This window comes from Phoxinus phoxinus (genome assembly GCF_949152265.1).
Source record: "Phoxinus phoxinus genome assembly, chromosome: 14".
In the NCBI taxonomy this organism is placed as follows: domain Eukaryota; kingdom Metazoa; phylum Chordata; class Actinopteri; order Cypriniformes; family Leuciscidae; genus Phoxinus; species Phoxinus phoxinus.
Window position 1 is genome coordinate 22,927,631 of NC_136889.1, and position 25,787 is coordinate 22,953,417.

Here is a 25,787-nt window from a genome sequence, read left to right on the forward strand (position 1 = left end):
AATACTCAACAGTGCAGTATTATGTTTCTAGATGTCTTTGTGTCTGTGGATCCGTGCAGTGTTCTAGGACGCTCACTGGAGCTTGTGTAAAGCTTCATTACCGCTGCACACACACAGCTGGGCCGGAGGGCTTAAACAAAGCAGGACTGAACTCTAGGTTGAGTTTCGCGCTCTGGGCTTCAAGCATGAACCAGTCACTATGTTCCTACAGCTCTGATTCATAACTGTCTGAGCACACCTCTGGGTTTCTAATCCACTACTGTACAGTGTCCCAACTCTGCCATTAGTAAAAGTGGAAAAAGAACAAAAAAAGGTTCTTATCTTACCTGTGGGTGTGGGCAGACTTGGCGACTCCCCCAGCACCAAGCGTACTCTCTTAGCATGCGTTTTGCCCTGGTAGTGCGACTGAGCCACGATGGCAGATGTGAAGAACATGTTACAGAGCGTACAGCATTTATTTCTGTCCACCTCATTCTCTGCACTGTCCTAAAAAACAAAAACAGAAATACAGGACATAAAGAAAATGCATAATTTCCAAGGTGGAAAATCATTAAAGCATCTGATGCATTTATGATAAAGTGATGATAAAATATGATAAATAAGTACTCCGCTATACCAGATACAGAACTATAACAAAAGGTGAAAACATTTACTGATTCAATAAGATCTAGTGGGCAACATATATGTATTTCACCCCCTAGCTTTTATTGCATCATATTATATAAATGTACATACATCAATTCCTAATATTCCTCAGCCATAAGTCTAGTATTCCATTACAAACTAAATAAAAATATACAAATAACAGCTATCCTGAGATCAGACATTACATTATTAAAAACGTCCAACATAATTATTGCTCCAGTTATTTCTCACATATGTGACCTGATCCAGCAAAATTTAAAAATTGAGATTTTGGTATTAATGGAAAGAGGAGACCATAAGCTTTCAAATGATATACTAGTCAAAGTCATATGAATGGTTGTAAAGATATACACATTTGAATTATGGTCGTCTGCCCTCTTTTTTCAAATTGAAAACCTGAGAAAATTGCTTTTAAAGTTTTTTGCCCGTTTTTTGTTTATATCTTTCAAAATCCATTGCATTTAAATGGATACACTATTTATTTTACAGCTTAATATCAAAGACATTAATATATAACACGACATTTCTCAAATTAATAATACTTTCTGTGGAAAGTCTGCTAGCTTCTTTACACAGAGCGCTGCGATTCACGTGCCGGTCAGTCGAAATGGGGCTTCCCATTGACACATGATCAACGTTTGTGTACATTTCTAAGCTTTTTGATTGGTTCTATACAACGTGTAACACCAGCAGAGCAGAGTTAGTGACGCTTCAGGGGATACCCGGGAAATGCTCAGAGGTGACGAGAGGAGTTGAGAAAAACAATGTTAATTTTCAGCGAATTTAGTAAAACTTTGTGAACTTTAATAGTCATTTAAATAGATTTACTCCATTATCTGGACTACGAAACTTTGGGAGATTATTTTTGAATGTCTGTTCTTTGAAATTAGCACAAAAAAAAAAAATTTCATTGTTTTTCAACATAATCGCCCATATCTTAAAATGGAACGTTGCGACTTCCGACTCATTTCGCCAGAGCGGGTCACATATACCTTTTGATGTACTCCTTGAGCAAATAAAGAATATCAAGATTGTGTTTGGGGAGTCAGTAACATGAGAAGTGCTAAAATAAAACATTCCATTTTTTGTGTGTGTGTGTGTGGATTTTTACAGATGGACATCAAGAATACAAACAAATAAAATATTCAGCCTGTGCTCTTTGGCCATCAACAACTGATCAGATGTACTTTGGTTTACAGAATCTAACCGCCAGAAGATGTTTTGAATATTCATATGCCAGTAAAAACGAGCACAGGCGAGCACAGTATGATTACAGCCACATTGTGTTTGCTGCAAGCTGCTGCCAGTGGCTTGAACTGTCCTTCTCGTCTCTGGAGACTGGACTGTGGATTATGGGGCCACTATCAATTCTAGCACAGACGGGGCCCTTGGCATTCTCCCAACCCCCCGCTGTGAGTCAGGTCCAGATTCAGTCCAGCAGGAAACAGGTCAGCTTTAAGTAAACCAGGCGAAAAAAGAAGCCAAGAACTGTCCCAGTTCACTGACCTGCCTTTCAAAGCAACAATCCAGCTTATCGTCTCTTATAAACACAACAAAGTCAGTAACTGGAATGAGCACACCAAACACTCCTTTAGAGAATTCTCAGATCAGTGATTCCCAGGCAGGGGGATGTGGACCTCAGGAGATATTTTAGCAGGTTGCATGTGAGGTACTTGGAAAGGTTTTGCCTTTGTAGACCAACATAAGAGAAAAACAACTTTCAAATAAAAATATTAGATCTGTCTAAAGATAAAACAAATAAATAAATACATAAAAACATATATTAGTAGTACTTGCTGTTGTTAATAATAATAACAACAAAATATGTATGTATGCATGCAATTGTTATTTCTCTCACATCCTGATTTAGTTAGATGCGTTCCTGGGTCAACATATTTTGTTGATCCCAGAACAATATTCTCTCTGCCGTGCACGCGCTACGCGGTTTGGAGCACAGTCTCTGTCTCGCGGGCGCGCTCGCTCTAGATTCCGGGAGATTTTAACTAATTTGCGGGCATCAGTGAGCCGCTATCAATATGCGGGAGACTCCCGAAACTTCCGGGAGACTTGGGATGTCTGCATTTCTATACTGAAATAATATCGGCATTTTAATTATTGATTTTTCATTAGCCAATTTTTTTGTTGCCCTACGCACAGCGCATGTTGGGAGCGGCGGCGCTGTCCTATAGTCGTCACCCTGACATGACAGTGCGTAGAGTTTGCCTATACTGTAAATTAATTGTTATATTATTCAAGCTTTCTATCTATTTGCTAAAAAATAAAGTGAAATAGGCATTCATTAGTAGTAGGCTAAATAGCAGCATGTTTAAATGATGTGCCAAAATGCGTTTTCGATCAGGCTACAATGAAAATATTGTACAGTAGCCTATCAGATAAGGTCAGGTTTGCCGAAGTGCGTTTAATTTAGGCTATTTATTTATTTTTGTCCCTGTGCGCCGCTCGGAGACGGAGTTCACTGCATATTCTGAGGTAAGAGCTTTCTAGTCTCGCGGCTGTCATCGGCAGCGCCTTGCATCGCCCAATCAGCGGATGGCGGATGTGCGGTTTTGAAAATTGGTAAAAAACGTTGGTGTGGATGAATGGTGGACAGATGATGAGTTTTGTGATGCGGTTGCGGATGAAATAATAGCCCATCCGCGCATCTCTAGTGGGAACAGAGCGAGTCCGGTGGTGCGATTGCTAATGAGCCTTGATTTTCTCCCAGAGGAGCTTTGGAAGGATAAAAGGTGGAGTGATGTCAGTGAAGGATGAGAGGGGACCAGGCCTGGACTGTTGTGTTCTGTTCATGTTTGTGTGGCAGGTCTGTGAGGGGTCAAAAGTCATCTTTACATTCGTTTTGATATTTGTTTATTTTATGATTAAAGTCTAATGTTGAACGTTCGCCGATTCCCTCCTCCTTCTTCCCTGATCCTTTAACATCATAACACTTGTGCCGAAAACCCAGGAGGAACGCGCTGTCAAAGAGCCCTTGCCACTGTGGGAAATCTGCGAAGCCATTAAGCTGAACAGATTTTACCGCCATTGGCGCTCGAGGTTGTGGGCTGGAGTGATTTGCCAAGGGGGGGATGGACTAGAGACCCATGGGAATGGAGCAATGCCGGTGTGGCGCGCAATTAACTCTCATTAGCAATCACGCGCCACACTGGCCTTGTGTTTTTACGGAGGAGCTCCAGAAAGATAAAAGGAGGAGTGATGACAGTAGGACGAGAAAGTACCAGGCCTGGATTATTTTATGTTGTGTTTTGTTTATGTTTGTGCGGCAGTCATCTGTGAGGGGCTGCCGCTTTACTTTCATTTTGATCTTTGTGTATTTTATGTTAAAAAAAAGTATTATATAAAGTATTATGTTCCACGCCGGTTCCAGCCTCCTCATTCCCTCATCCTTTAACAACGTTACATACTGATTTAAGCTTATGAGATTTAAGTTACTCAGTTACATGTCTTCTCACTGGAACTCTCTCCTTGTTTTTGAGAGAAGCACCCAACACATGTTAAAACATATATTTACTCTTCTAGCTAACCATGACAGCCTAGGTTACTGGGGTCTCTCTTGCCTGTCTACTACGTGACCAATTCACAGTTAAAGGGCACCTATTATGCCCCTTTTCACAAGATGTAAAATAAGTCTCTGATGTCCCCAGAGTGTGTATGTGAAGTTCTCTTACGAGAGGTTCTCTCGTACTGCGTACTGAAAGTACGCACCGGGTAAAGTCTCTTTGCTCGAGATATTGAAGCCAAAATTTATCCTTAAATTTCCATATCTTGTAAACGCAGTGCAGCAGCAGTCAGACCTAGAGCGGGCAATCTAGCGCGCTCATTGGCTGCTCCGCGGCAACTGCTGCAGCCTACCACTGAGCCCCTGGCGTGACGTCACGCCCAATGAGGACGCTTCGCGCCCTCACGCGGCCAAGCCCGCCAAAATGGGAGTGGCTTAGCGTATATAAGGGGCAGTTCAGGCTGCTAACACTCGATTTTAATCTCTTCAGCGACGCTCTACGCTTCGCTGACCTCCGAGAGAAGCCGCCGCCGTCGAATCCAGCGACCAGCCAGCTTAGGACAGCGCCTGAGGAAGCCGGCCGTCTTCGCCACCTTCAGCCGTCCGTGCCAGCTACGCTATCCGGCGACAAAGTATCCTTTTTCCAAAACCTCTCCGTGAGCTCGCCGCCGCGACTCACGTCCTAAAAGAGCAAAGGCGTTTGTACAAAAATGCCTCGTCTTTCCTGCGGTTCGTGCCGAACCGCGCTCAGCGACGGAGACCGCCACGTGATCTGCGCTCTCTGCCTGGGCCGAGACCACGCAGCCATCGCTCTCTCGACGGGTGGCTGCATCGAGTGCGACGAGATGGCGATTTCGACCCTGCGGGCTCGACTCGCCCTCTTCAACGTCGAAGCTGTCGCTCCGCCTCTCTCCAGTGGCCCGCGGAAGAAGAAGCGCCGTGCCCAGAGACTCCCGGAGCCCGTCGCTCGCGAACGCTCGCCGGAACCTTCCCCTCGAGCTTCGCGTTCCCCTTCACCGCCCCCCCTTCCCGACGCGCAGATGACGGCTTCGGCCCTCACTGCCGTCGACACAGGGGACGAGGCGGGGGACGACGCCATCGACAGCTGTTCTCTCCTGGCGTCGGACAGTGAAGAGTGGTCTGGATCTACACACTCCACCTCCTCTTCGACGCAGGAACCTGGCAAGGCCCGGTCTAATGTGGACGCCGAACTCATCCGCCTCCTCACCATGGCCGTCGACCAACTGGGCCTGGACTGGTCTCCACCGGAGGCGCCCGCGCCCAACAGGCTCGATGGGTGCTTTTTACCTAGCCGCCGCCTAGCGCCTGCCTCTAGGTCAGCACCCTTCCTGCCGGAGCTCCACAGCGAGCTCTCTAAATCGTGGAATGCTCCATTCTCCGCGAGACTCCGCTCCCCTGCTTCCTCGACTCTCTCCCAAGTGGACGGAGCCGTCGAAAAAGGCTACAGCCGGATTCCCCCAGTGGAAGAGGCGGTCGCAGTGCATCTTTGCCCGCCATCACCAAAATGGCGCTCAAAGTCTGCCCTCCCGTCGAAAGCCTGCAGGACTACTTCAGCCCTTGTCGGCCGCGCTTTCGCCGCCGCCGGACAAGCCGCTTCCGCCCTGCATTCTATGGCTGTCCTCCAGATCCTCCAGGCTGAACTCCTCCGCCGTTTGGACGAGAAACGCCCGGTTCAGGACATCGTGACGGATCTGCGCAGCGCGACGGATCTTTCCCTCCGCGCCACGAAATCCGCAGCACAGGCGATGGGACGATGCATGGCTTCACTCACGGTAACGGAGAGGCACCTTTGGCTGACGCTCGCCGAGATGAGTGAGTCTGAGCGCGCCGTGTTCCTCAACGCCCCGCTCTCCCCCGCCGGCCTCTTCGGCCCCGCGGTGACCGGGATCGTGGAAAGGTTTTCTGAGGTACAGAAAACGTCTCAAGCCATGAAGCTGTTCCTCCCACGACGCGTTAGCTCCGCTGCAGGCCGCTCCCAGCAGCCTCCTGCACGAAGCTCATCGCAACAACGCCCATCGCAGCCTCCATCAGCTTCGCAGCAGCGACAGGGCGGCCGCCCTCGATCGCGCTCAAACAGCCGTCACAGACCGCCTCCCCCCCGGGGACCGCGACAGAAGATCGTGCTGAAGCCTGAAGCCGCGAAATCCTCCTAGCCACCGCGAAGAGGAAAAGATGCGCGAGTCCCGCCGCCGCCGCCGGACCGCCATCAAAGTTAGCCGCTCTGTCAGTCCCCTTAAACAAGGCTACTGCAGTTGTGTATTTAGCAGCCAACGAGCCACTCACAGTACACGCTCGCCTGCACACAAACGCCGTTTTCACGGCGACCCAGATAAATCACAAAAAGAGTGTAATGTCTGTATATACGGCTCACGCCGATTGTGTTCTATGTGTAGAAAATGTGCCCACTCCAATGTGTTCACCCCTACACACAAGCACGCCCCCCAGGTTTGTCACAGAGCCCACTCATATAAAGCGGGCACGCGCCGCTCGAGTGTTAAATGTAGGATTTGTGCCCACGTCCCAGTGCCCACACCTACAAAATGTCCGCTCTGCTGTACAGTTATCACGGGGGGCGAAACTAATAAAGCCAATAGGCCGTGTTTCAGATATAAGCGCCGCACGTGCTCACGAGCACGCGCGCTCACTGACGAACACTGTTCCCCCCATATCGCTCACAAGCACCGCTGTTCGCGCCACAGACTATTCTCCGTCCCTAGCGACCGAGTTACTGAATGCGAAACGGCAGGCTGCTGTAACCAGCGAGCAGCATTACTCAGCAAACGAGGGCGCGCGCGCCGCGCTGATACCTCCGTTTCAGTTCCTCGAGCCCGCGCAGTGCGGCGCTCAGGACGCGGAGACCATTCTGCCCCTAGCTATGCGTGCGAAAGCATGGGAAGCTATCCCGGGCGTGTCAGAATGGGTGCTGAAGGTTGTAAGACAAGGCTATACACTGCAGTTCGCTCGCCGTCCCCCGCGCTTCCGAGCCCGTACAGTGACGAGCGTGAACCCAGAAGTAGCACACCTACTTCGCGCAGAAATAGCAAAACTGTTATGCAAGGGGGCGATAGAGCCGGTACGTCCTTCTATGAGCGAGTCAGGCTTTTACAGCCGTTATTTTCTCGTGCCCAAGAAGGACGGAGCGCTCAGACCTATATTAGATCTGAGACATTTGAACAAAGCTCTTATGAAAAGACCGTTCAAAATGATCACGACCAGACAAATCCTCGCGCAAATTCGCCCGAGGGACTGGTTCATTTCTCTCGATCTGAAAGACGCGTACTTTCAGATTCAGATCATACCCCGTCACAGGCCATTCTTGAGATTCGCCTTCGACGGTCAGGTATATCAGTACACCGTCCTGCCGTTCGGCCTGTCTTTAGCACCCCGTACATTTACGAAGTGCATGGACGCGGCGCTCGCTCCCCTGAGGCGTCAGGGGATGCGAATATTGAACTATCTGGACGATTGGCTGATTTTAGCACAATCAGAGGCGGAACTTGTGTCTCACAGAGCTGTGCTACTCAGTCATCTGGAAAACCTGGGTCTCACGGTCAATTGGACCAAGAGCTCACTGCTGCCCCGTCAGTCAGCTTCCTTTCTGGGAATACAGCTCGACTCAGTGGCAATGACGGCTCGCTTGTCAACACAGCGCGCGCGCCGTGTTCAGCGTTTGGCCGCATCTTTCCAGAAAGACAAAGTGTTTCCCCTGAAAACGTTTCAGAGATTGCTGGGCTTTATGGCCTCAGCCGCAGCAGTGCTCCGGCTAGGTCTATTGCGTATGCGCCCCCTGCAACGATGGCTCAACGCTCGTGTACACCACCGAGCGTGGGCTTCCGGCGGTTACCGAATCAGAGTGACTCAGAGCTGTGTTTCAGCTCTGCAGCCCTGGCTTGTGACCGACTGGTATCAGCAGGGAGTTATGATGGGAACTGTCTCGTACCGAAAAGTTATCTCGACGGACGCTTCCAACCTCGGTTGGGGCGGGATATTCGAGGGCAGACCGGTCTTTGGCCTATGGTCAGACACGGAGAAGCTCCTCCATATAAACTGTCTGGAGATGATAGCGGTCGAGTACACTGTGAAACACTTCCTCCCTTTTCTGCGGGGCCACCACGTACTGGTTCGAACGGACAACATGTCTGTGGTATCGTACGTGAACCGCCAGGGCGGTGTCAGATCCAGGGCACTCTGCGATCTGGCGGAACGCCTCCTCGTCTGGGCTCAGCACCACGTGCGCTCGCTCAGAGCCACGCATGTGCCAGGACGCCTGAACGACGGACCGGACAGACTGTCCAGGAACAACGTTCCCCTCGGGGAATGGTCCCTGCACCCTCAGTCAGTCCAGTTATTGTGGCACCGCTTCGGCAAGGCGGAAGTCGACCTATTCGCGTCGACAGACAACGCCCATTGCCTAAGGTTCTTTTCGAAGAACGAGGACGCTCTGGCCCAGACATGGCCCAGATGCCCGTTATACGCGTTCCCTCCGGTCTCATTGTTACCACAAGTAATCAAGAGAATCAGGGAAATGCGTCACTCGGTGCTCCTCATAGCCCCCCGATGGGAGAACCAGATATGGTTCTCGGAGTTGGTGCGGCTGTCAGACTCAGCCCCATGGCCGATCCCGGTGAGGAAAGACCTCCTTTCCCAAGCCGGCGGATCGATTTGGCATCCTCATCCAGAGCTATGGTCTCTGCATGCATGGATAATCAATGGGTACCCGTTGTTTTGCCAGAAGGGGTCGTGAACACGATCACGCAATCTAGAGCTCCCTCTACCAGGCGGCTTTATGCGTCTAAATGGTCGGTGTTTACTAAATGGTGCACGGACAAGGGCTTACAGCCTCAAACGTGCGGAGTCTCGTGGGTGCTTTGCTTCCTTCAAGAGATGTTGGAAAGGGGCAGGTCCCCTTCCACGCTCAAAGTATATGTCGCGGCCATCGCAGCGTTCGCCGAGTCGACGCTCGGCCAGGCGATAGGAAGGAATGAGCTCATCATCCGCTTCCTTAGAGGAGCCAGGAGGATGAATCCCCCACGGCCCCCCTCGGTTCCTTTCTGGGATCTTTCCCTGGTCCTAGAGGCCCTGAAAGCACATCCCTTCGAACCGCTTCACTCTGTGGATTTGAAGTACCTCGCGCTCAAAACCGTGTTTCTGATCGCTCTTGCATCAGTTAAACGTGTGGGTGACTTGCACGCGCTCTCTGTGAGTGCTACGTGCCTCGAGTTTGGACCTAATGACTCTAAAGTCATCCTTAAACCGAGACATGGTTATGTCCCCAAAGCGATCGGTACCCCGTTCAGAGCACAGATCATTTCGCTCTCAGCTTTGCCGGCATCAGACAACGAGGTCGATACGAACCTCCTTTGTCCTGTCAGAGCACTGAGAATTTACGTCACGCGCTCCGCCGCCTTCAGGCGCTCGGAGCAGCTTTTTGTTTCGTTCGGTGGGCGCACCAAAGGTCTCGCCGCCTCGAAACACAGCCTATCCAGATGGATAGTGGACGCTATTGCTGCGGCTTACGCGTCAAAAGACCTGCAATGCCCCTTGGGCGTTAGGGCTCATTCCACCAGAGGCATGGCCTCGTCGTGGGCTTGGTCCAGCGGGATTTCTATTCATGACATTTGTACGGCGGCAGGCTGGGCCTCCCCGTCTACATTTGTTAGGTTCTACAACCTAGAAGTCCCCGCCTTGCAGGCTAGACTCCTTTCAGTCTGAAAAAAAAAAAAAAAAAAGTCCTAGCGACTCACTTGTGAACTGCGCTACAAGGGTAGATGTGTTCAAATATAAGACCGGCAGTGCCGCTCTGTATGTATATCCCCTCATATAGTGCTTATGTACAGGTGCGAGCCCACTCTGTTGGCCACCTAATTTCACTTATCCATGTCCCCCGGGGCGTTCCCCCCTGGGATTCATATAGTGACTGCTTAAGCGCACACGGCGTTTACAAGGGGTTCCCGGTGCGTACTTTCAGTACGCAGTACGAGAGAACCTCTCGTAAGAGAACGTACTCGGTTACTTACGTAACCTCGGTTCTCTCTAGAAGAGGGAACGAGTACTGCGTTCCCTGCCGTGTCGCGCTTCGAGCTCATTTCGCTTCAGCGATCAAAATCGAGTGTTAGCAGCCTGAACTGCCCCTTATATACGCTAAGCCACTCCCATTTTGGCGGGCTTGGCCGCGTGAGGGCGCGAAGCGTCCTCATTGGGCGTGACGTCACGCCAGGGGCTCAGTGGTAGGCTGCAGCAGTTGCCGCGGAGCAGCCAATGAGCGCGCTAGATTGCCCGCTCTAGGTCTGACTGCTGCTGCACTGCGTTTACAAGATATGGAAATTTAAGGATAAATTTTGGCTTCAATATCTCGAGCAAAGAGACTTTACCCGGTGCGTACTTTCAGTACGCAGTACTCGTTCCCTCTTCTAGAGAGAACCGAGGTTACGTAAGTAACCGAGTACGTTTTAGCTCAAAATACCCCACAGAATTTTTCCGTTTTAGTGTGTCTCCTTTAAAAGTTAATGAGATGCGGTTCCACACACAGGGGGCGGAGCCTAGCCAGCTCACCTCAGAGCCAGGACAATCTCATTTCACAGAAAGATGATGATATCAAAACAGAAACTCAGAGTAACGGTGTTCGAGTCGGACAATAATGACCACAGAGCTAGAGAATATATGCTGAATAGAGATAGAACAGGTATGTTTATTTTAATTACGTTTATAACTTATATATGCCATCTGCTCCACTATAAATACAAGCCTGCTGTAGTAGACCACATCTGAATGATGACCAAAATATAATGATGAGTTCAATTAAGTTCATTGTACAATCACTGTGAGAATAAACACAGTATAAGAAGTGTGCATTAAGTATTATCCATAAACTTTAAAGCAAAAGTGCTTTATAAACTAGTAAACTGTATACCTGTAAAACGACTCGATGAGCTCGAGCTGTCATAAAGTGCTCGCTCTCACTTTCATTTCTGCCGTGATCAGTAACGTTAGTCCTGTCGCTCCGGAGACTGTAAGCTGGATCACGAGAGCAGTTGTACTGTTCAATCCTTGAATAACAACGAGAGTAAATGAAGACTGCTATGTTTATTCTAACATCCAAAAAACAAAACCGTGCCTGCAGTGTCAATCAACAGTCGTGGGCGGGGCTTATGCAATTCTACGTCACATTGCATTGATTCTGAGAACAGCTCGTTCTGAGACAGTGCTTATGATTTATGGGGATTTAAAAAAAAAAACACTGGTTGGATTTGTATCATTATAGGGTGGTTGTGCACACACACTGCCAACACACATTTATGTTCAAACACCATGTAAAAGTGAATTTTGCATTATAGGTGCCCTTTAAAGCATTTGCTTTACTTTTCATCTTAAATCACTAGAGAATAATAATGAATATTTTCTGAACCTCTTACTCAGAGAAAGTAGGCTACATCTTATCAGTATGTTTGGGAAAGTTTTCTGATCATAGATAGAGCTCAACCAACTCCAGCCTGGAAGAAGCTGTGTATCTGTGTGTGTGTGTGCATGTCAGTATCCTTTTTTTTACAGGTCCTGGCTTCCGTGAGGTGAACAAATGGCACTAGGGGAGAGGAAATGACCATCTTTCCGACAAACTGAAGCCTAGAAACGGTGATATGTGACTGCGGAGGGTCATTTTGAGCCTAAACCAAGACCACTATCACCCAGATAATCAATAGAGATGTCCATTTGTGTAGATTCCCTAAGTTTATCTATGTCCTAACCAATCATAATCATTCAACCTGAAGTAACGTAGTTTAGTGACCTGTGTTAAGAGTATAATTGTATTGACCCCTGGTCTTCATTCACATACCTGGTCCTTGGGTCTTAACTGTAAATTCATCTACATACTGATATAGAAGCACCTAACCCTGGTTGTAAGCCTAAACTTGACATGTAAACTCAAATCTGATTAGTTGATTGGAACATTGTTGGAACACGCTGCACTTGGTGAAATCAGGTTCTGCATCATTTCCACCACAAAATGTTATTAAACACGACACATGATTTTAGATGTGGTTAAAAGGACACCGTTATCAACACAGTATGCAGATCCATGCACTTTTGGACATTATGTGTGAAAAAAAGTATAATTCTGAGTCTACAGATAAAAAGCCATATCTGTATGTAATATAATACCTCTCTAAGATATTTCGAAAATGCTTCTATATATATATCTGAAGAAAACCCAAGAGCCTCAGTTCCAGCAAGATAAAATCAATAGCTGCTGAACATAATTAGATTCATAATCTCAGTGAAGAGAGCAGGAAAAAACCTTTAGACTGACTGACTGTTGGCTGTTATAACACGGAATATGGTGTTTTCAATGTGTGAGATCTTTCCAGATTGATATCACAGGGATTAAGAAATGTAAAACCTGTGAGGTAAGTATGAGGGAAGCCACATGGAGGATGAGTCTAAAACAATCAGTGATGTTTAAGATGATGAGTGTGTCAGGGAAAATACTGGATATCAGGTTGACAGGTTCATGTGGTGATAATGAATGAGTTAAACATACTTCTTAAAGTAATAGTTCAGTCAAAAATCAAATCATATACACCGGTTCAAAAGTGTGGTATTAGTATATATAAAAAAATGTTAAAAAAAATATATATACGTTTTTTTTTTATATTAATTTTATTCAGTAAGGACGTGTTATATTGATCCAAAGTGACAGTAAAGATTTCCATTTCAAATAAAAATGTATTTTGAACATTCTATTCAACAAAAAATAAATCCCAAAAATATTAAGCAGCACAACTGATTTCAACATTGATAATAATGAGAACTATTTCTTGAAAACAGTTATTTTAAATTGTAATGCAATTTCAAAACATTACTGTTTTTACCGTTGTTTTTTTTGTTTTTGTTTTTATCAAAGAAATGTAGCCTTGGTAGGGATTTAAAACATCTTATTGACTTTAAACTTTTGATCGGTATATTCACACTCATGTTTAAAATCGATATTAACATTCTTCTGTGGAGTACAAATGCAAAAATTGCAATAATACTGAGAATAGGAAAAGAAAAAAAAGCACCATAAAAGTGGTCTTATATACTAAGTCATCTGAAACTAGACTGGCAAACTGTGTGAGGGAGAGATGAAAATGAAAAAGTATTTGTGTGTGTAAAATTTTTTATGACAAAGAAAATGACTGAATGCCTTTAACATTGCACTAAACATCTCCTTTTATGTTCCATAAAGGAAAACAGAAAAAAAAAAAAAAAAACAACAACACGACATCCGGTTTGGAACAACATGAGGATGAGTAAATGACAGATTTTTCATTTTTAGAAAAGTATTGCTGCTGATATACTGCAAATAGCATCTGCTCAATCGGAATCACACATCAGACAAAAATAAAACTGCCATATTTTCATTCCAGAGCAGAGCAAATTTTGGCTCAAGCATGTTGTGTCTTAAGCCAGGTTTGTATCTCCGTATTCTGCTCAAACGTCACTGCTGACATTTCTGCACTTAAATAGAGGTGCAAAGCAACACTCAGTAGGTAACACGCTTCATCAGCAAAATGTCAGTGAAATAGCAGTCATGGAAAATCTGAGCTGCACTTTCACTGCAACGTGTGATGGTGAGAGTCTGTTTCTCTTTCTCTTTCTCTCTGTGGATATTCTGTCAAATGACTATCCACATCTATCTACTGTATCTCTCTCTCACACTCACACACTAACACACACACACACACACACACACACACACACACACACACACACACACACACACACACACACACACACACACACACACACACACACACACACACACACACACACACACACACACTCTCCTTCGAGGTAGCCGTCTCATTGACTTTCAGTGCCCGTGAAAAAATCTTTATTGGTATTGACAGCTCTGTTCCTCCTCACCTTGTTCACTAAGTCTGAAAAGCCGCACATAACTCTTGACAGCATGTTGAAGCAGTGGACACCTGACCACCACAGCAGATTTGCCACTCTTTAACCTCTCAACTGTTTCTTTTTTTTTATATATAGTCTTTTATGCTCACCAAGGCTGAATTTAAAAATATTGTGAAATATTAAAATTTAAGTAGCAACAGCTCCTTCAAAACAGTTGTGCTGCTTAATATTTTCATTGAAACACAATTGTTTTTCTTTGATGAATAGATACTTCGAAAGAACAGCATTTAAACTAGATTTTTTTTTTGTAACAGTGCCACTTTTGATCAATTTTGCAGAGAAAAAATACTAATTAAAAAAATAATAATCTTACAGTGCCCAAACTTTCGAATGGTAAGTAATAATAAACATCATTAAAACTATTTTACTTTTAACTTTACAAAATTAGACTTTTCAGTCTTTTCTTCATAGAATGTATCTGTAATTAAGTTTCTTTTTCTTACCCCGTTGGCAAATGTTTTTTTGTTTCTTGTCTTAAGCATACATCACACTAAATTGAGATTATGCTTAAAACATACATTATATATATAATGCCAGTGGGTTAAAAAAAAAAACTGTCTAAAACTATTTTGTTTCTCAGGTAAATATTCTCAGTGTACTTGGATGATATTTCTCATGAAATAAGTCCTAGATAAATTTTTCTAAGTGATGCTTTTCACATTAATCATATACCGAGGCTCTTTACTTTTACTGCATGACAACAAATGTCTCATTAGTTTCTATTTTTTAATTCTCCACGGGATTTTAGGCGAAACATCTGAGATAGTAGACACTTAAAAGAAACTGAGAAATTGAGCCCTCCGAGCTCTGAAAGTACAACCACTGAGCTATACAATGCTCCTCTGGGTACTGTCCTACAATTTCATTGTTAAAAAAAAAAAAATAACCGAGACCCTCAGTCACATAAAACAATACTTGTAGTGTGGTTGAAGTTGATGTATCGCAATGACTTACACAGGCTCAGCTGTGCTCTGCTTTCACATTCATTAGAGTAAAATCAGCATTTCAAGGTGAGACCATATATCCATATACATATAGCCATATATATATATATGCTCATTTTAGAAGAAGATTTCAGATGGCACTTACACTCTAAAAAATGCTGGGTTGTTTCAACCCAATTTTGGGTCCAATATGGACAAAGCCAGCCGTTGGGTTACATTTTTATAGTTAAATTTTTAACCCAACGTTTGGGTTTGTCCATATTTGACTTTTACTGACTTTGAAACAACCCAGCAGTTTTTAGAGTGTAGAGGCTTTTGCATCTGAAGTCTTCGTATACATATATATATATATATATCATTATTTTTGAGTAAGTGCTGATTGCACTTGTCTCTTTAAAAACAACAACTATATCTCAGCAAAAAACAGATGTTCTCTGCATTGGGAACGGCTGCATGCAGGTAAAGTATAAACAGTAATATTGTGAAGTATTTACAATTTAAAATAACTGTTTTCTATTTAATATATTTTATCACATAATTTATTGATAGCAAAGCTGAATATTCAGCTTACTCTTCCCTGATGGGGAATCATCTTGGAGAAGAAACAAACCAGCATCCAGATGATCAAGCCAGCTTCAGATGTATCGTGGGACATGGTAGTCCAGCATGGACCAGCTGAAAGCCAGGTGTATGTTCCAAAACTGAGCTAGAACTGGATTTTCTAGCAAGAATTTGGAACTTAATGGACACAAAAACCAAAATATCCAAATATTGTATTATGTATTAGGCATTTACAAAAGCATTATAGTAAATATATATATATATATATATATATATATATATATATATATATATATATATATATATATATATATATATATATATATATATATATATATATATATATATATATATATATATATATATTTATATATATATAAATACGCGTAACGCGTCTTTGCATTGACTTAACATTGAAATCACTCGCGCCTGACGCGCTATTCGCGTCCGGTGTGAACGCACCATTAGAGGACCAGAGTGTTCCCTGCTGAAAGGAAACGGACAAATAAATTCAAACTTCATGGCCTAGTTCTGTTTCCCTGAGCCTGTGACCTGATTCCAGTGAGCTGGCCAGTGAATGCGTGTGTTCTGACTGGAGAGGTGAGTGTGTAGCTTTCTCTCCACTCGTGCCGTCGAATCGCTGCTCTGCTCATGTAAAACGGGCTGTTTGCAGTTCATTGTCACAGCTCAGGCTGCGCTCATCATTGTATGTGAGTGTGTGCATCTATTATGATGTGTTTTTTAGTGCTTCATGCGATTTCTGTGCAGTGCATGCAACTCATTTCAGTTTGTTTTGGAAGCACAGGCACTCCACACACTGTGTAAAGGGCTGGGTGATGTATGAAATATTCATGGAATCTCTGATAATTTTGCACAACGTCATAACTATTGTTAGGGATGCAAAATATCTCAATATATTAGAGATTTTTTTATTATTAAATGTATTGCTATCGAGATTGAATACAACACCGTTCAAAAATATGAGATTAGTATGTTTTATTTTATTTTTTTATAAATGAATCATTTTATTCAGTAAGGACAATTGACCAAAGTTGACAATAAAAAAAAATAATAATAATATTTATCAAAGAATAAAAGAAAAAAAATTCAGTTTCCAAAAAATATTAAGCAGAACAACTATTTTCAACATTGATATTAGAACTGTTTCATGAGAACCAAATCAGAATGATTTCTGAAGGATCATGTGACAGGAGTCACATGTACAGACTGGAGTACTGATGTTGATTTGCCATGACAGGAATGATAAATTGTAATCATATTTCACAATATTACCGTTTTACTGTACTTTGTGATCAAATCAATGCTGGCTTGGTGAGGATAAGACTTCTTTGATTTTCTTTGAAGTCTTACTGACACCAATTGTTTTTATCAGTATTAAATCAGGGGATATTTGGATATTTACCTTTGCCCTCAAAGTTAATCTTTAAAAACACTAATCATTTAATAACACTTAAACAATATTTAGCAAATATAAAAATGATCTATTTTCCATACTGTACATCATAATGCTCTGTTTATTTAAACTTTTTAGTGTTTAGTGTGGATTTATAATTTATTTAGACAAAACACGATAGAATATCGGCCATGATTCGGTTATCGATTAAATGATCATATCAGCTCAATATTATCCTTATTTGAGTCTTACAAAGTCAGGACACTGAGAAAATTGTTGCTTTAGAGTTTGAGCTGTTTGTTTGAAATAAAGGTTTGTTTGAGTTAAACAAAATCACTCTTTTAAACCATTAGTAGACAATTGTAGGCGGAAAATTATCAGGAGTACTGTCATTGTTTTAGATATATCAACTGGCTCTAAAAGTACAGTATATGTCCTTCAAAACCAAAGAGAATAAAAACAAAACACTTTTAAAAACCCATCAGGGTTGGAAACTGTTTCAATTTGAGATTTTAGTTGGCTTTGTCAGTTTGTTTCCTTCTACTTTTCTGTGATTCTTTGATTTTCAGGGATGCGTTCAGTGGTTTTTAGATCCACATGGCCTGTGCAGATTGCTATGACGATTATGATCCCAGAACCAGGGCAAACATCCGTCCTTGTGTAATCCAATAAATAACACTGGAAAAATGTAAGCAGTCAGCACCACCTAAAATAAACCAACCAACCCAGGTGAGAAAGACCAATAGACACAAAATAAAATGAACTCCTGTTCTATTCAAAGATTACAAAAAAAAATAAATAATCTGATAGCATTTGCTGCAGAAAACGAATGCAAGTCTATTTCATATTTACTCTCAGATTTTCATTCAAACATGCCTCTTTCTTCCTTGCCAATAACTTGTCACCTACACATTTGTCTGTGTGCATTTACATATGACCTATTTTAGGTTTGAAAATAAAAGCAAAGTGAATGTGTGTGAGCATGTGTGAGTGAAGGTGGTGTGTGAAGTTGTGAATATGTGTGTGTGTGTGTGTGTGTGTGTATGTGATGCTCTGGCAGTGTCAGGTCCTGTTCTGTTGTTAACAAAGAGCATTTAATTATGAGTCTGTTTATCTCTCTCCTCCACTCTCTCATTCCTCTGTTGTTACATTGGAAAGGGTGTGAAAAGCTAAAAATAAGAGCCCGAAGGAGGAAAGTCACAGAAGCACATTAATTCTGCCTGTTAAAAAACGGAATACAAAAATATAGATTTAGAAAAATGGAGGACAATTGAGAAGGAGAAATACACACACGCACACACACACACACACACACACGCACACACACACACACGCGCACACACACACACACACGAGAGAGAAAGAAAAAAAAAACATTATTTAACATGCTTTAACTACCTGATGGAGAGACACTAAAGCAAAGAACGATTTCTTTTTAAATATCTCCGAGCACCTTACCGACCTACTTTCCTCTTTTGTTATTCTCCTGCGCGTCTGTGTACTTCAGCTTGACACTTTAAAAAAAGGAAACTCAAACACTCTTTCCACAGCCTCTGTGCAACTCACTTCGTTCTGATAGTCTGATAGTCAACGAGTCTGGAGAACAAGGCGAGTTTTAAGAGGTAACTGAAAATGAGACTGTGTTATTATCAGGGGTGGCTCTGCTTTTACATGCTGGAATGTCTCTGTTATGGGAGCCTGTTGTCACATAGCTTTAAGAGAGGAAAAAAATTTAATTGTGAGACAAAGTTTAAAATTAGAAATAATGTCACCATTTGGAAGATATAAAGTCGCTGAGTCATGGAGTCATGGCCCGATCTAGTTCGGTGGAACCTTATATGATGGGAGTTGGGAGGAAATACGCTGAGTGAGCCCGTCTCCTCACTTACCCCAACATATGAGGAGCTGGTTGACGTTATGACCAGTACCACGGCCTAAAGTTAGATTGGTCGGCGGAAAAAGAGAATCTGCCCCAGGCAGACTGGATGAGTGATTCCTTGCGGGTCATAAGTGTCTCACTAGAGTGAGCCTTCAATTTCTCCACGATCTCCACAATGAAATGGTCAAGTTGTGAGAGAAGCCATACTCAGCTCGTGTTTAAGCCCCTTCTGCAACCATGAGGGGGCTGGCTGAAAACGGGTATATAAAGATGCCCCAGATTAAAGATTCTCTCCTGGTACGGCATCCTCATGGAAGGCTCCAGCATTGCCATTGAAGCTGTGTTAGACTACATCTAGGCTTGTTGGCAAGGCTTATGTGGTGGCGTGTCAGGCTGGTGGGGGTTTGCTCACTATGTCAATGTTGCAAGCCTAGGCCAATTTATTAAAGGATCTCGATCTGAATAAATAAGGTATTTATATAGTGCATTTCATATGCACTACTGTACACCCAAAGATTTTTTAAAATCATGTCAGGGGTCTCTCCTTAACCAGCACCAGTGTGCAGCCTCCACTTGGATGATGCGACGACAGCCACAGTACAAAGGCGCCAGTAAGCACACCACACACCACTTATTAATGGCGAGGAGAGAAAGTGATAGAGCCAATTCAGTTGATGGGGATTATCAGGAGGCCATGATTGATAAGGGTCAATGGAGGGAATGTTGCCAGGCCACTGGGGTTACACCCCTACTCTTTTACGAGAAGTGCCATGGGATTTTTAATGACCACAGAGAGACAGGACCTAACTTTAACGTCTCATCCAAAGGATGGTGCTTGTTACAGTATAGTGTCCCTGTCACTATACTGGGGCATTAGGATCCACACAGACCACAGGGTGAGCATCTCCTGCTGTCCTCACTAACACCTCTTCAATCTGGGGAAGGAATTATCTCCAAATGCAATCCTGGAGCTCTGCCGTGCGACAGACCTTTCCCTCCGTGCTACTAAGAAGGCGGCCTGTGCCGTGCGCCGCTCGATTTCTGCCATGGTCGCCATGGAGAGGTATCTATGGCTTAACCTTTCGGGGCTCAAGGAGAAGGAGAAAGCTTACATCTTGATGCCCCCGTGCTTCCTTCCAGACTTTTTGGCACTGCTGTCGAGACAGTGGTTCAGAGAGGCGAAGGTCAAGTCAGCAGAGCTTGAAAGATATATCCCCTCCCGTGGTCAAGATCCTACATCTCCCTCTTCTGACCCTGGGGTGGGTGGAGTCGGAATTGAAATGGGGGGTTGGAATTGTGTGCAGTGTGAACAAAGCCTTTCTTAGTTCATAAGACTTAATGGAGATAAGTTTCATGCAAATATCAACTTTTTCCTCAAATGTTTCCTATTAAAATCCCTAAATGAACTCAAAATATAATAAAATGAGACAATTATTGACATTTTATCTCTAAGGAATTTGATGAAATTTGTTTGAGTTTATATGGAGATCTCTGACTTTTTATCTTTGGTATCTTGGTAAGTCTGGGCACAGTTTGAGACATTGAGATCTCTTTTTAAAGTCCAGAGGAGACATTTGAGATTGCTGCTGTCTTTTTCTCAGGAAAAAAATCAGGAGTTTCAATTTACTCACCATTTAAGCATTTCTGTCTTGAGGAAACAACTGAGAATATGAAGCTCTGTTTCTCTGTACATGTCTGTCTTGGGGAAAAATGTTGATATGAAAGGAGATATTTGTCCTTCTCAAATTCACGAAGAAAAGTGATTTTTTTTCTCTCCAGTGCGAGACGGCATTGACAGGGCACATATTGTCTCTGTCTGATTCCAAATTGATAGACGAGCAAATGTGAGAAAGATCTGCTTCAATCCATCTATTATTGACAGGAATCTGCATTGACTTGTAAAGATGTGTGGAGTGGACAAAAAAAAAAAAGTTAAAGTTTATGTCAGTGATGGTGTCTGGAATCAGTTCCTTTAGTGTTTGTACTGTAGATTTGTGGCCCGTCAGTCTTGCTCCTCTCAAACAGAGCGCTTGAAAGTGTCATGGCAAACCTCTGTCTGGTCCAAGAAGAATTATTCATAAACAACCACACTAATGAGCTCTATATACGAGCACAGACCACGATTCAAACTAAAATGGTAGCTGAGAGGATAGGTTTCTCTCAATGCTGAATGTTTCATGAAGTTATAAACTAACATCTCCACCCCTCAGAGACCCTTCTGAAAGCAATTCCAAGAGCTCAAGCACTTCCAAACAAGTCAAAACAATCTGTAAGATTCAGTGTGTCAAATCATCAATCCGCACAGGGATCATTATTATATTTTAAGAGCTGTCAGAATAGAATACAAAGCCCTAAAAACTCTTAATTTAGTGGTTAATAGCCTCTTCAAGACGTCTATCTGCTTCAGCGTTAATCATGGCTTAATTCAGAGTCCATGAAGACATTAGATGACTGCTGTGCCAGTCATTTACCTTTGGGGGAAAATGAACATTAACATTCTGTCTCTGAGAATGAAAACAACTGAAAACAACAGAAAAATCAAAGCTGTCAAAGAAAAATCTCCACTGCCCTCATTTAGCATTCCACTGCAAACAAAAATGGCTCCTGAGGTTTAAACAAGTAAAATAGATTATTCCAAATAGTTGACATTTACAGTATGTAAAGACATTAAACTAAATGTATAGTAAGAGTATAAAATGAATGTGAAAAAAATTACAGCATAGCTCAGATAATTTGATCAGAAATAGTTTAGTTCATTTTGAGATCTCCGACTTTCGATTGCAGACTTTTGTATCTTGGCAAATCTGAGCAGAAACTGAAACATTTTTGAGAGGAGGGTGAGATTACTGGGGTATTTTTTTCAAGAGAAACAATTGACAGTCGGTCATATAATATACAGAAAATCTCTATTTGCTTTCCATTTAATCTCATTGCTATCTATACATGATTTTCATATCTTATAGAATAACACCAGGGAAAGGTAAATGTAAACTCAAATGTCTGACAGATAGATTTGAAGGTCCAGTATTTAATATTGACCCCCAGTTCTTCCTCCTAATAATAAATAAAGAGAGAAAGAAGCCCCAAAATCTGTTTGGAACATAACTTACACGTGTATGTAGTTCAAATATGATTTCTCATCACATTAGACAAAATATGGCATTTATTTTAAAGAGCATTAGCACAAGCATACTTTTCAAGCAAAACATTTCACAAAAATATGTTTGTTTGTTTTTAGATTTTAAAACAATAGATAATTTGCAGATGCCACTTGGTATTTTATTATCTAATGCATTTAAATAACATTAAGTTTGTACAGATAATGTACATAACGAGAGAAAGTCTATAATCTGAAATGAAGTTTTCTTTTAAAAGCTTGAGAAAATACCGGATTGTCTGGTCTCAGTCTTTTGGATGGTGGTCCTCCATCTTCTGGGTGGAGCATGTAGAACAGACGCACTTTATTGGCATGTTTCTTGCTCTGTTGTGTGAAAGAAGAACGAGACAGAAAGAGTGAGTGAAGTTCGCATAACAGAGATCAAAGTGTTCTCACTTTAATTGACATGAATGTAAATAAATGACAGACACCCAGGAAATATCAATTTCTGCAATACATGACTGAGCATCCAATTTGCATTATTGAACAATATTGGCCAATCAATAGATAATTAATAACATAACATAATTTTGCTTTTAGAGAAACTAGCATCAACAGCTTTAATAATTTGGATGCATGCTGACTTAACTGAAAGTATTCAAAATAAACTTTGAGTCTTTTTTGTGCAGAACTTTTGAGGTTGCTTGTTCCAGTGCGCTGTCAATCTGATTTTATAAAAGAGTTTGCAGTGCTTGTAATGATGCATTGTATTGGTTTTTCAAACATTCTGGTTCCACGTACAACTCCATTCAAACTTTTCAGCCTTAGGTGTTTTTCAACCTCTGGGTTTTGTACAGTAGGTTTGTTGTCCTTATTTGAACTAAAAAATGTATATGGATATGTATGTACCATATGTTTTATTAACTGCTGTCTTCTGTTACTCCACCCAAACATTTTTATTATTTCATAGGGATCTGAGGATACCAAAGTCGCTTCAACTTTGAAAAATGCATGTGACTGCTTAGCTTTCAAAACATTTACAGCCACGCACATATCAAATAGACAAGGTGGGCCAAGAGAGCAAAGCCCCAATGACCCAATGAAACAAAAACAAAAAAACATCTAACGTAGGCTACCTGCTATAAGATTCAGTAGCGTCCTGGCTAAGAACAGTTAAGTCTATGACTGACTGTTTAAAAAAATAAATAATCATGCACAGCCGGTATCTCAGGTAGCAGTTTTATACCTGCCCTGAATATTAGATAATAATATGACATGTTGCCATATATGAGAGAATATGAGATGTAGCGTGTATCATGATAACAGACATTTATTTCATGTTCTCTGTTTAATATACATTTTATAACTGCTCTTCAATTTGAAGTTGGCCTGCGTCAAAACTCTCCACTTCAGACAGTTATGCAGAGCAGTTTCCTGAGCTCAGTGAGGGAGGACACTTTTCAAAATACTGCTTTTAAAATGTAATAGAAAAATGAAAAGCTTGCAGTGTGACATTTCAGCTTTGTCTCTTTAAGATCACGATTCAAGAACATATTTACACAGTCAATTACAGAGATGTGCTCCTCAAGCAGAAGTGCTAACCTGTTAGCACTTTTAGTTTAGTTTTTACAATTTGAACAGGTACAGTAAACGAAAGCGATTTTTTTGTTCCAAAACCTGAGCCACCTACAAAGCATTTTAAGGCATCACAGGCACACTCCTAGCATGGTTGACACCAGATCCTTCTCGGTTGTAACTGAGAGTGGGTCTGGGGAAGGTTCATTCACAGCCCATTTCCAAATGCCTCTGGGCGCATTTGGATAGACCAAAAAAAACAAAACCAGAGCGATTGTCATCATGTAAAGCCCGCCTCAACGCTTGTGATTGGTGCCTCGATTTGGAAAATGGGCTCTTGGCAGAGCAAATCTCATCTTTGCTTCATGTGTCTGTTTGGTGTTGCTGTGTAGCCTATGTAGAAACACTTACAAGGTTCCGTTTCAGGTTGCTGTATATATAGGGAGTACGCAACAAGGCAGCTCACTAGGTTTTGGAGCATAGCCGCATTTGCCTAGATAGGCAATCAAGCCTGGAAAAATTGTTAATGCTCTGATTTCACCAGGGGTTCAAGATGAATAGCTTGAATTTGTAATGCAATATGCAATTTGTCTGATATTAAAAACTGGAATGTGTGAGCATCTGTGGGTATTAATATAAGTTTTGATTAAGAACAGATTGCAGGTGAGTTCTGTTGGATCAGGAAATGGCTTGGATGAAAACGCTGAGCAAGAGCACTGAAGAGTTTTTATATGTTTTAGATATTTTGATGTGCATTTGTAATTGATATTTTATTTAGCTTTAATTGTTTTTATTTCAGTTTCAGTTTTACAGTTAAATTCAGTTTCAATTTTAGTACTGCAACTTAACATATAGTTTTATGAAATGATTTGGTGTTTAAGCTTTTCATCTAATATGTATTTTTATAATTTCAGCTGTATTTCAGTTAACGATTTTTAATTTTTAGCAGTTTTAGCTTTAGCAACAATAACAACACTGGCAAAAAGGGATTGCTGGTTTTACATTATTTAGTTGATCTATATGGTTGGTTAACCCTTTTTAATACAGTACCATTTGAAACTATATTGAGTAGTCAGTGAAAAGTATAAAACTTTCACTGACTACTCAAAAAAGCTTTGTAAGAAATGTCCAGAAAAACGTACTCGGTTACTAACGTAACCTCGGTTCTCTCTAGAGAGAGGAACGAGTACTGCGTTGTCGTAGCAACGCATTGGGGAAGATCCTTTTCCACGAGAATACTGAAGCAAAAAATGATCCTTAATTTTGTATCAATGTAAAGCGCATTGCCACAGCATACAGACCTAGGCGAGACAGCTCGCGCGCCTATTGGCTGCTGTGCGGCAAATGCTTTAGCCAATGGAGGGAGCCCTAGAGTGACGTCACACCCAATGAGGGCGCTTTGCGCCCTCCCGCGTCACATCCGGCCGAAACAGGCGTGGCTTAGGGCTATATATTCCGCTCACAGGCTTATGAACTCTGATTTTTAAAGCGAAACAACCAGAACGCAGACACGGCAAGAAACGCAGTACTCGTTCCTCTCTCTAGAGAGAACCGAGGTTACGTTAGTAACCGAGTACGTTCTCTTACGAGAGATACTCTCGTACTGCGTTGTCGTAGCAACGCATTGGGGAACACCCTGTAAGACGCCGTGTATGCAGTGATCCGACACCATAGACCCAGAGCACTGAGCTGGGGTTCATACAGTACATAATCACCTATAGGACTCACAGAGAATCCTGAAAGAGGTGGGTTCTAACCACCATCTCTCACAAAATCGACTGCACATAGCAGATCAGCATAAATTGAATGCACTCAGCAGTACAGCATAACAATGCCATAAAACGGCGACTGAAATCTCAGTCTAATATAAACACGGTCATTTCAAACCGATAAAATCCTGGCCTGTAAGGCGGGCACCTCGAGGTTGTAAAACCTGATAAATGTAGATGGTGAGGCCCAGCCTGCCGCCATACAAATATCCTGTAAGGCAATCCCACTCGACCAAGCCCACGAAGAAGCCATACTTGTGCACAGACAATAGTGAGTGATTCAAGCCATGTTTTATTTTCAATGTATCAGATGCTACCATCAGGAAGACGGTATAGAGTCCCATTATGTAAGAGCAACCGTTACAAAAAGTCTATTATCCCTGTATCTATTAATATGTTAAATAGCAAGAT

General features: G+C 42.6%; 1 protein-coding gene across 2 annotated transcripts in view; it reads right to left on the minus strand.

Moving 5' to 3' along the window:
- Positions 1-25,787, minus strand: part of LOC307010056 (zinc finger matrin-type protein 4) — a 123,246-nt gene that overhangs the window by 57,636 nt on the left and 39,823 nt on the right. For both annotated transcript variants that reach the window (XM_079634427.1, XM_079634426.1), the window contains 2 exons: positions 22,324-22,416; positions 327-486 (listed from right to left, as the gene is read on the minus strand). In XM_079634427.1, coding sequence (XP_079490553.1) covers positions 327-486; positions 22,324-22,416 — 253 coding nt within the window. The remainder of the gene's footprint in view (positions 1-326; positions 487-22,323; positions 22,417-25,787) is intronic.